Genomic DNA, 11,999 nt, shown 5'->3' with positions numbered 1-11,999 from the left:
CCCAATTGAAGGGTTCACAACAGATTTTGTTATTCAACAACTCAAACGGGAAGAATTTTTGCGTAACTCATAATTGCCACTGTTAGGCTCATTTTGAAAATAACACAAAAGCCTTCACCAATGTAGCATGCAGGCTGCAGCAGCTTGCACAAAAAAGGGCAGACAAAAATGCATACGACTGCTCTCGCACTTTTTTAAACTTTAAGAAGTTGAAGGGTTCCGAGTTGCCTCTCACTGAAAACCTCACCATATGCGATTCCTTCAGTATAGCAATGTTTTTTCAAATGCTCCACTGTATCTGATACGGTTCCTGGAAGCACCTCCCAACACCCTGGTTTTTCAGACGCTACCACAGGGGGAACCACGTGTCACTGCAGCGACCCCCCCCCCCTTCAGTGGTCAAGTTAAACAAGCTTCGCGTGGATGCAAAAGTGAAAATGAAGCGATGATGTGCTTCTTACAGCGGCCTGCCTTTGGTCCCTGGCTTCCTGAAGGTAGAGGCAGGAAGTAGACAGTTCTTAGAATGCAACATCAGGAGTCCTTGGCAACTATTACTATCAAAAACCTGCATGGCCATCGCCGTGCACAATGGGACAGGTCTGACTGAGTTAAGGTATGAGGCAGACTTGGCATCACCCTTAGATGATGATGATTAAGGGGGTGGCTGCCGCCCCCCTGTGCACGCACCTATGGCCACTACTGTTTTACGCTACGCTGCATTTTCTAATGCAGGCAGTCATGTTGGTTGTTCTCCAGCTGACATGTGATGCCAACCACGCAACCGCACGAGAAATGTAGAGGAACTTTTTTGCACAGCGTTGCTGTAAAAAAAAAGAGATCACTCAGTTGGATCGACAACTCCACCACCCCACAAGGGCTTTCGGATGCCTCAGCTGCAAAACCTGAAAGAAGGACATGTATGTAAGCCTGATCAAAAGGTGGTAAAAATAGAACTGAACTAAAAAAAAGAAAACAATGCCTCCATTCCTTAACGGAGGAAGTCTCTTTACAATACTGCAACACTTGCCTCGTTGCAGTCATCACAGAAAAGGGCAAGAAGTACAAAATAGAGAGCTCGCTGCTGCCGACTATATACACACACTCTTTCAAAAGTGTGCTCAAAGTTGGCCCTCCAGCAAAGCAACACTGTCCTAAACATTGCATCGGAACTCACCAAAAACATCAGTAGTATCAAGCGTCAAGACGCCGCAGGAAAGCGCGTGGAAAACAATTTCCAATCGTACACTCACTTGATAAACACGGTTTTGACAGGTTAAACGCGCTCGCTTGCTTTGGGCATGAAGATTTCGTGAGCTGTACTTGTACAATGGTTATTCCAACAACCTGTTGGGTGCTACGTTTCAGGGAGCGAGACATTGCGGAAAAGCCCTCGTGTTACCCTTGAAAGGGAAGTACCGTATTGACTCGTGTAGGTGCTGCACCCATGTACTAAGTGCCTCCGATGTCTAAGATGGCACGAACAATGACTTATTTCAGGAACGTGCTGGTGAACCGAGCGTAAGAAGCAATGGCAACAATAGATAAGACGAATTACCAATTGTGCATTATGCATGAAGGAATGGATTCACAATGAAAAGGCTACCTTTCCTATTGCTGTGTTGGGCAATTGCGAAGGATTACGGTAGATTTCAGACCCACAGTTTGAAATATTTGCCCAAATGGCCCGGTTCCGTGTAAGCACTGAAGCTCTTCAAGTTGTGAAAGAAATAAGGATGCAGCTCTTACACGAGTCTATACGGGAGGTACCTGCACAGAAGAACAGCACTGCTCAACTCATGACAATGTAGTTTGCCTTGCAGTGCACCACAAACTCGGAGACTGCGTCTCCCTCACCACTGCCACCCCCACCGCCCGAAGCGCCGCTGCTTTCTGCGGTCGCGGCCGCACCGCGCAGCCCACCCGTGATTTCCTCGCTTTCGGCCAAGGGAAGGAACAGCTGGACGAACTCGGGCGTGTACGGAGGTGCGATGACGTCTAGCACCTCGGTGACGAAGTAACGAATGAGGGACACGTCGGTGTCCTGCCGCTCCCAGCAGGCCCGAACGTAGCTGACGACCGGCACGACACACCCGCGACTCAGCAGGTGCACCATTCGATCCAAGAGCATCTTGCGCCGCTCCAGCTGAACCAGCACGTCCAGCTCCTCATGCGGTGGGGACTCGAAGAGTCGCACCAGAAGGTCCAGCACCTGCGGGGGTGAGAGGGGTGGTCACCCAGTGGGTCGGCACAATAGGTTACGGACGAATTTGATAAACTAAACACGGAAACTCTGTAAACAGGCCTTTTCTGTACATAGACCTATGCATAGGCCAGCCTTTCTGTGGAGCCCTAGGGCAGAGAATGAAGCAAGGTGAAATCGGTGTGTTTGAATGTAAAACACGTGCAGGCGAGTTCAGTTTCCAGTAGAGCTGTGCGAATAGCAAAATTTTGGGTGCGAAGCGAATTCGAATAATAAAGATTGAGTGCGAATCGAATCGAATAATTTCGAATAATTTTTCGAATATTTCTCAAACATTTTTCGAATAATACGAAGTGAAATTAAGAAAAAGTTGCAGAGAATCCCTAAGTATGTTCTTGTGAGATAGCAACATGAAAGTGTTTCTTTTCGCTAGGTTGATGAAGTGTTGGTGGGGTCATATTTCATGGTTGTCTTTCTTATCAAGAATGAGGCAATGTAGAGGCCGAATTGTATTTATGTACATGTTTGGTGCAACCAAAGTGTTGCCGACAACACTTTACACGTGGTAGGCAGAGATGCTATTTCCTCAGCCTCTCCTCCTCTTTCAACTTCTGTGGAAGGCCAACTGATGTGGTGGTCAAGGGTGTGCTCCCTTCAAGTCTGGAGTTCCAAATCTGCCTCGTAGACTTTGATATCTAAGAGCATCTGAATTTTTGGATGCTAAAAAGCTTCGGCGTCCTATTTTTCGAACTTCTTGCCCAAATTTCAAGTCCAAAACAGCATTAATTGAGCCCCCAACTCTGCCACATCTTTCACCTTCATGTTGGAATCAGCATTTACTTGAGTTAATACATTTGCGACCGTAGCGGAGCTTCAAAGGCAGCTTTGCCGCAATACGGGGGTGTGATGAGGTGAAGCATACTGAAACTCTAGGGACCACTTCCAAACGGACGTTGACTGTCTCTTGGCCAAGTTCGACCGTAACGGACCTTGAAAGGCAGCTTTGCCACAATACGGCGGTGTGAGGAGGTGAAGCATATTGAAACTCTAGGGACCACTTCCAATCGGACGTTGACTGTCTCTTGCCTAAGTTCGACCGTAACGGAGCTTGAAAGGCAGCTTTACCGCAATACAGAGGTGTGATGAGGTGAAGCATATTGAAAAATCTAGCGACCACTTTCAACTGGACTTTGTCTCTTGGCTAAGTTCGACCGTAACGGAGCTTGAAAGGCAGCTTTGCTGCAATACGAGAGTGTAATGAGGTGAAGCATGTTGAAAATCTGAAGGGGTCACTTTGAACCGGACGTTGACTGCATTTGTCTTTGGGAAGTTCGAATAGTTCGAATAGTAAAATTTCAGTGCGAATCGAATCGAATAGCAAACACTATTAGAAAAATATTCGAAATTTCGAATATTCGCACACCCCTAGTTTCCAGTTTTCTACCTGCAACCTTGCTGGTTAAGAAAATTACATGAACATGGTGGAAGCAAGTCGAGTTGGCTTGTTGAAATAAAATGGGCAGCAGTCATACCTCTGTGCAATTTGTGTCCAGCTGTGACAACTATACTTTGAGCCAACGTGAGCACAGAGTAGGCAGACTTGGCACACAAGAATGTATGTATTCAGTCTTTGCCGACTCTAGAAAGCAAGATACTGCAGTTACACAGGAATTCACATTCTCAAAGTGATCACATTAAGATTTCACACTATACTATATACTGCATTACATCTCAGTGCAGCACCATTCACCCAGTGATAGGTTAAAACCAATGATGATGGCAGTTATCCCACTTACCATGCCATCCACTTCAGCTGGCTTGGTCAATCAAAACTACATACTGTCAAACCAATATTCTGATAATGGATTGATCAATGAGGATCAAGCCTTATTGTTCAATCTTCAGAAGTGATGCTACTAGTATTGCCGGATGGTTCTCGCTTAATGATGATGGCTCTTAATTAACAATGCAGGGTAGTATGTGGTGGTGGCATATCAGACAGTATAATTTTCATGACTATGTCGTGCTGTGACAGCTTTGATGGAAGTACAGGCCCCCCATACATGGGCTCCATAATTGCTGGCAAAACTTCAAGCAAGCCTAAGGCCACTTCTGTCACAAGTACACGGAACACGAACACAGCGATCACTCCCGTACAGCCATAAAAGTAAAGGACAATGGAACAAAATTTTGTTAAGTTTTATGTTGAGAACATCTGTTTTTTTTTTATATTACTTGTTTCTAATAGTTTCTACTTGTTGCTAACAGGCCTCCAGCCTAGCAAAGCTTACCCCGGCTGGACCAACTGGACAAAACTGTTCATGCAAAAACAAAACTGTTCCTCAACATCCAGTATACACTGTATTACGTAACTCCTGTTTCGATGGTGTGAAGAGGCCTCACCTTCTGGTGCAGGGTAGTGTGGCAGACGACCACCTCGTCGAGCAACGCCAGGTGTAGCGGCGTGTGCTCGGTGCTCAACTTGAAGTAGGAAGGGTCGGACACGGTGTGTTCCACCCAGTGTACCACTCCAAGAGCCACCACGGGATACCGCATTGCCTGGAACAGCGCCCCGAGCTCGGGCACCAGTTCCGACGAGCCGCGACGCTCCTGGCACAACATGTGCACCTTCTCCACCGCCTGCTGCGTGGCACGCAGCTCGTCTCTGTTTAGGGACTTGCGCACCCCCTTGCGGCGCGTCTCGTACACGCTGCCCGCGTACGCGAGCAGGTACACGTACTTGGGTCGATGCTCGGGATTGAGCCGCGAACCCGGCCGGAACAGGGCATCCAGAAGCAGGTCCAGGAAGTGGGGCTCGCGCAGCAGCTCGACGGGCGGCGGGTCGGGCGTCTGGTACATCTTGTGCAGCACCGTCACGTCGGCTGGGTTCAGCGCGTCGCGCGACAGCATCGCCGACAGGGCCTGGCAGGCACGCGGGTAGGCCGCTGCGCCGTTCAATGCCATCGTGATGGGCGTCGGGTCGTGACCTGTGCGCTGCGCGTACCGACTGATCTCTTGCGCCAGCCGCTTGACGTTTGAACCACCACGGGGCTCCTGTAACAGGGTGTCGAAATGGGAAAGAAGGAGGGAGTGAAAAAAAAATACATTGAGGTTTGACCTGAAAGTATATAAAAGGAACCTTGAGATGAATGTCTTGCAACAAAGCTCACAACAGAAACTTAGAAATAAAGTAGAGGTGAATTTCTCCTGTGCTTTCGTTTGTTTCATTATCTGTTGTCTTTACAGATATGTTTTTTTCTTTCCTTGTTTGCCTGAGTTGTCACATGACATACTAATCTGGAAACTACATGTAAGCACAGAGACAGGTTTTAGGCTGACACTGTAACAGTGGCTTATGAAATGTTTTCTCCTTGAGGTATCCTTAATAGTTACTAAGGAGAAATCGATTGCTTTTGTTTCCCTAAATCTTCTCACTCAAGTGCACAGAAAGGGCTTTATCTGTGGAGTAAGGAGGCATAGAAGAGTTTAACAGCCAGTCACCTGCTCCTAAAATCACATACTTATGACGCCTTTTGTTGAAGGATCATGAGAACAGATGCACTTCAATCATTGTCATGAGTGGTGCTGGCTAACACTCTTAAGGCTAAGCTTAGTACACGTACACAAGTATACACTCAAACCTCATTATAACGAAGTTACATATTACACGAAAATAACTTCGTTATATCCGAAAATTCGTTATAAGCGTACATTCCTAACACTGTATGTATTGCAAGACTATTCTTCATTTACTTCGTTATAACCGTTATTTCATTATATCCGTGTTCGTTATGTTGAGGTTTCAGTGTATATCAATGAAAGAGCAATAGAGGGTAGCTACTGCCATAACTAAATGGGTAAAATTATTGCATCTGTCATGCAGACGTGGGTTGAGTGACCAAGGGCAGCTGGTTGTCTTTGCTTTTGCCTTTGTCTCCCATTTCCTAATTATTTTCACATTCCATTTAACGTATCTGCCACCTTCTTAATTCACAAACTGCAACGGTACTGGCAAGCAACCCACTGTTTATACACAAGAGTGACTTCCTCAGCGACTTTTGTGTTCCTAATTTCGCCTGCCTTACGAGATTTTCTACAGAAACATATGTGAAAGCACTTGCATCCTTTCAGTATCAGACAACATCCAATAGAAGGTTTGGGGATTGATGACGGAAACCTTCTCAACAAACGTCATTTTTAGTAAAATGCAACACAACTTTAGTTATGCAAGTATAGCACAGTCATAGAAAAGCTGTTATACATGTTTCGCAGTACAGTTCTTTCAAATCTGCAATGCTTTCTACACAATAACTGTTTTAAATACTAAAACCCATGGATGTAAGGCTACATCAACTAACAATTTGTTCATGTAGCTTCATGCTTCCAGTATGCACCAAACTATGCGTAGACTGCAAGCGCAAGTGGTACACTGTGGCTGCTGGAGACAGAACTCTCTGCTCATTTGGTGGCAAAAGGTTGAGTTGTGTAACACTTTTAAAGTAATGAGCACACAACACTGTTACATAAAAGTATGACGCTTACCATTACATTAAATCACATAACACCCACCCATATATGTTCTCATATACAGTGCACCACATTTTGGTCGTGAATGTGAGCATCGATGGAATTTTTTCCAGCAGAATGGGTAAATGGATATGTTTGTAGGCTTTCATCTTTAGAGCTTAGTAAGCACAATGAAAGACAGCACACATGAAACGACAGGAGAAGGCACTTACTCACAACTGAAAAGGTTTCTAAAGGGTTTCACGTATAACAACACGACTGTGAGGTAGAGCAGATCAGGGGCAACTGAGAACGGTAACCATGGTTTAATCTTAAAAAGCTGTGAAGAAACAAAACACAAAAGTGAACTTCTTAATGTAAAGCACAAGAGAAGGATGGCTGATGCATTCGCGGTCGCCTTCCTACATGTAAAGCCTGTTCACAAAAAAAATTTTCACTTGCAAGTAAGCCCATCGTCCAGTTGTTTCTCATGCTCCACCTGAATGGTCATAAGCGCTCAATAAGTTCTCCAAGTTTCTTACAGCTTTCACAGCATCGCTTGATATGTATCAATGGGAGCACGGAGCCCCAATGCTCCTTGCATGCGGCAACGCCAGAGAAGCCACGCCCACCTGTGCAAGGGTGTGCAGCACGGACTGGCTGTACAGGTAGGTGTGCTCGCCATGGCAAACCATGCGCGTCAGCTCGGACAGATTCTGGCTCATGCGCTCCTCGCCGCCTTCGAGGAAGTTATCAGTGGCAGCTCGTAGCACACGTGAGAACACCTCCAGCTGCTGTGAGGCTGTTGAGATGGACGTAATTTCTGCCTGCACAGAAATCGTGGAAGTACTCAGCAAAGATCAGAACACGAATAAACAAACATGCTGGGTTGTATGCATATATTATTACCACGTTGTGTAATATTGAAAGCTGATGAAATGAGAGCGTGGCTCCCAGTGCGGCCACAGTTTCCAGATATCAGAAACTTCGTATCTTTTTTGTATTACAGTTTGTTACCTAGAGGTCAAACTGCACTTACAAGGAACACTCAGCAGGTCAAGCTGATACAGCTTCAACACTTATTTCACAACACTCTCAGTGTGTCGGGTTATTCCAGAAGTGATGCATCCTCAGTTTCGAGTTTTTCACTTGTACAAGGGGGTACTACCCAAAAGTAACCGGACTGGTGCCGCGTGGGGTCTGCCAGTTGCGGCCACGACTGACATCTGAAAGGATATCCTGGCCATGTGGCTCGTATGATTGCACTAGGAGCAGCTGAATACTTGAGTTGGGCAGGCTTCACTTGGCTCCAACCCCTACAGGGTTGCACATCCCTGTAAAGTGAGTGGGAGCACAATGAGAACCAGTTGAAAAATCACGCGTTAATGTCGTTCTTGTGCAGGCCCTGGCAAAGTTTTAAACACCATGCTAACGTCGTGTTTGTGTAGGCCCTGGTGAAGTTCTAAATCCCGCGCTAATGTCATTCTTCTGTAGGTCTTGGTGTAGTTCTAAATCCTGCACTTAAAGGGACACTAAAGGCAAATAACAATTTATGTCAGAGTGAAAGCTCAATGTATGACAACTTCTAAAACGGCAATATTATCAACAGCAGTGGCCTACTTACCGAGAAATTAAGCTAAGTGTATCACATGATGAGTGCCATGAGTGGGACATTTTTGAAGTGATCTCAATGACGTATGAGAGTCTGCCTACAGTAAATAACTAGTAATCAAACTAGCAGCAATAAAAAAAGAACCTTCCGTGCATCAAAAGACGTAATAAAATGCAGTTTGTTCGTTTCCGTTTGATTCATGGAAAAAAGAACCTCTGTGGCGTTGCCATGGGGAAAGGCGTGCGAGGTTTAACGGCGCCGTTCCCGCGCCGGTTTAACGGCACGGGAACGGCGCGCGTGGTTCACCGAACTGCGCTTCGCTCGGCGCCCTGCTTCGCTCACGCGGTCGCGTCTCAGTGGTAGTTTCGGGATCGCGCACTGCCGCGTGTGTTTTGCGCACTCGTGAAAGTCGCTCTGACAGAAATTTCGACAAAATGCCGCATGCAACGACGCTGGCACTACGAGCCCTCAGCAGCATACCGCATTCATCGAGGCTCAAGTCACTGAATTGGAGCCCAGCGTCGCGAGCCAATGTCTCGTTGTCAAGTACTCCATCCACATCCATTGCGGCAAGCTTCGATGGCTTCGATGGCCATTGTTGCTGCTGTGAGTCCCGCTACTTTCGCTCTGCTGCTACTAGTGTCGGCGGCCGCGCAGTGAAGGCGGGCAGCGTTGGGCACGGCAGCAGTGACGTATGAAAGTCGGATTTCAGGCGGGTGATATGAAGTGCGTTACCGCGATGCGGACCACTAAAACGTGATTTTATTTCAAAATAAGCACTTCATTGGCATAAAAGTAGCACTACGAGGTTTCTGGACCGCTATTTCAACAATCAATGTCGACTTAATATTTGCCTTTAGTGTCCCTTTATTGCAGCTTCACTACCGTGAAACCTGAGGAAACGTATAGCACGGGCAACCCAGCGATTCCCTCGGAAATCGCGCGCTTGCCGAGGTGGTGGTGCCCTCTCTTGCACAGCGCAGGTCTGAGCCAGATGCTTCAGAAGCATTTCTAGCGATGTTACGTAAATTATTGTGATTAATTCTTGGTTATTTCTGTAGTTTATACTACTTCAGACCGTGTTAATTTATTTTGCACTGGTTTTGAGCTTTGTTAGCCCTGTTTTAGGCCTGTCTGAAATAAACAGTGCAAAAAATGGACGGCCACGGAAAGGAAACACACAGGACAAGCGCTGACTTCCAACTGAATTTTTATTGACAAGAAGGATCTTATAAGTGCTTGCGGGAAAGCTAAACCAGAATAAAGAACAGACCAAAAAAATGCAATGATAGAAACCAGGCAAAATACTAACAGTCACAGCAGCCGGCTGCGCCCACCCCCGCATTCTAAAAAACCCCGCTCTCTGTCAGATAGCAAAACCGATGGCTTGCTAACGCAACTGTTCTTTTCTCGTGTCACCTGCGCAGGCTCACTGATTACTCGTGCTTGCTCATCCTTGTTCCTATCCACAACAGTGGTCCCTTGAAACTGCGGCGTGCACCCACACGTGCTGACGTGCGCTAGCAAGCCATCGGTTTTGCTACCAGACAGAGAGCGGGGTTTTTTAGAATGCGGGGATGGGCGCAGCCGGCTACTGGAACTGTTTGTATTTTGCCTGGTTTCTATCGTTGCATTTTTTTGGTCTGTTCTTTATTCTGATTTTAACTTTCCTGCAAGCACTTATAAGGTCTTTCTTGTCAATAAAAATTCAGTTGGAAGTCAGCGCTTGTCCTGTGTGTTTCCTTTCCGTGGCCGTCCGTTTTTTGCGCTGTTTATTTCAGGTATGCACAACCAACTAGCCCAGCCAGCTACTTTGTTTAGGCCTGTATTGACCACTGCGTGACCGTGCGACATGAGACAATAGGGAGTTTTCGAATAAGGGCCCCAACGCCCTTTGCGTGTGCTCACTTTGGGTCAAGCAGGAGCTAAGAGTTTTCGAATAGGGTTGCGGCGCTTGGGACACTCCCCCTATTCTAGGTCACTCTAGTCTGGGCGAAAAGCCATCGCTTCAGTGGGTGCCGTCATGTTTGCTCGACGCAAAGCTTTTGGGGCAGGCTTTTGGGCTCCTGCTAAATTCGAGAAATAGCGTCACCAACGCAAAACCCAAACGCTTATGGGGTCACACGCATGCACAGTGGCTTCGACACTATTTCTTTGGGGCCCCTGTTCGAAAACTCCCTAATGGATGGATGACAAGCCGGGTCCCTAAAGTGCTATGCACTTAAGAGCCATTTGAGTAACGGTGTGAACCTGAACTTTGTACTCCGAGGGCGTCCTTCTCATACCTGGAATCCAGCATCCGAGATGAGCTTGATGGTGAAGTTGAGCATGAGGCAGTCGGGGTACTCCTCGGCCAGCTTGTAAATGAGCGAACGCCAGGTGGGGTGCTCAATCATCTCAGTCAGCCAGGCGGGCGTCTCACCCTCGTCGTTGAAGATGGAGTCGGCCTTTTTGGGGTCAAAGTGCTTCAGTATCATCTGCTTCAGGTGGTCCTCCACCAGGCCCTGAACCTGTCTCGCCAAGGGTCATGAGTGACACGATGGTGTAAGTGGAAACAGCCCTCACTGCGATTACATAGCAGTACACGCACCGAAGTCGAAACTAGAGCTTAAAGAGAAGCCAGTTTCGCCCAAATTTGAAGCTGTGAAAGAGACAACAATGTTTAGCGTTGTGCTGACACGATGAAGAGCGCTTTGATGGTGCAAGAAATGCCGTTTTTTTTTTCCTTTAAGTGATTGTGGAATGACAAACGATGACACACGATCAATGACACACACAGAAAGTCAGAAGATGCGGCAAATAGATGAAAACAGCTTTACACGTGTAATCCAAGCGATAAGCGCTAAACCGTCATCGCAATTGCTTCTGTGCGTTGGTGCCATTACTTCGGCGGAAATGCACAGTTAACGGAACGAGGTTCTTAGAGCGTTCCGAGCAAACGCAACAGCAGCAGATGCTTACCTCGGTGATCTTCATCCCTGCCATGATGAGCCATTCGGCCAGAAGGTTCGCCGTCTGGGCAACCGCCTGGTAGTTCTCGAGCAGCAGGTCTACAACTTGCTCCGGGTTGCCGCCCGCCTGGAAGTAACGCTTCAGCTGGGCAAATATGCCGGGCTCCATGATGAAGTCCAGACTGCTGAACTTCTCGATGCACTCCTGTTGAATCCCTTCCACGAGGGCCTCCTGGTCTTCGCCCAGAGGCGAATCGGCATCGCCTTCCTCCCACGTCCTTTCCTCGTCGAATTCCTCCATCTTCTCGTAGGATAGAATACACTAACGACCTTTTAACGCGGCTAAACTAATCAACCTCGCAACCAAAACAAACATCTAGCTGCAAGTTGACTTGGATAGGATTGGCACGGATCGGCGCTGGCTGAGTTTACAGCAGGTCTCAAACAAGACGGTCATAACGTTTTTTTTTTTTTTTTTTTCACTGGAGTACGCAAAAGCGCAGCTTTTGACAGATAATTGAGAGATAATTGTGGCCTGGACGTCAGCTTGGACCTTCTTTGTGGCGGCTTATATTAACGTTGCGTCGATTTTGATCACGACGTTGTTTTAATTAACGCATTCAATTCACTTGCTAGCGCGTTCAACACAAATTTAACCCATTTGACGCCAGTGCAGATCCCGTTAGGCAACATTGTAAGGGGCAATTTCGCGCTTTCCACTTTACAGCTG

The 11,999-nt window shown here is 47.0% G+C and overlaps 1 protein-coding gene across 1 annotated transcript; it reads right to left on the bottom strand.

The window, feature by feature from the left end:
* Positions 1-1,727: 1,727 nt before the first annotated feature.
* Positions 1,728-11,658, bottom strand: LOC119386919 (negative elongation factor D). Its single transcript, XM_037654208.2, has 5 exons — positions 11,280-11,658; positions 10,604-10,828; positions 7,339-7,533; positions 4,604-5,254; positions 1,728-2,209 (listed from the first exon to the last, which is right to left on the bottom strand). The coding sequence occupies exons 1-5, from the start codon at positions 11,568-11,570 to the stop codon at positions 1,790-1,792; spliced, it is 1,782 nt and encodes a 593-aa protein (XP_037510136.1). The 5' UTR covers positions 11,571-11,658; the 3' UTR covers positions 1,728-1,789.
* Between the last annotated feature and the right edge of the window lie 341 nt (positions 11,659-11,999).

This window comes from Rhipicephalus sanguineus, chromosome 3 (genome assembly GCF_013339695.2).
Source record: "Rhipicephalus sanguineus isolate Rsan-2018 chromosome 3, BIME_Rsan_1.4, whole genome shotgun sequence".
Taxonomy (NCBI): domain Eukaryota; kingdom Metazoa; phylum Arthropoda; class Arachnida; order Ixodida; family Ixodidae; genus Rhipicephalus; species Rhipicephalus sanguineus.
This window is presented reverse-complemented; position numbering and strand designations above follow the sequence as displayed.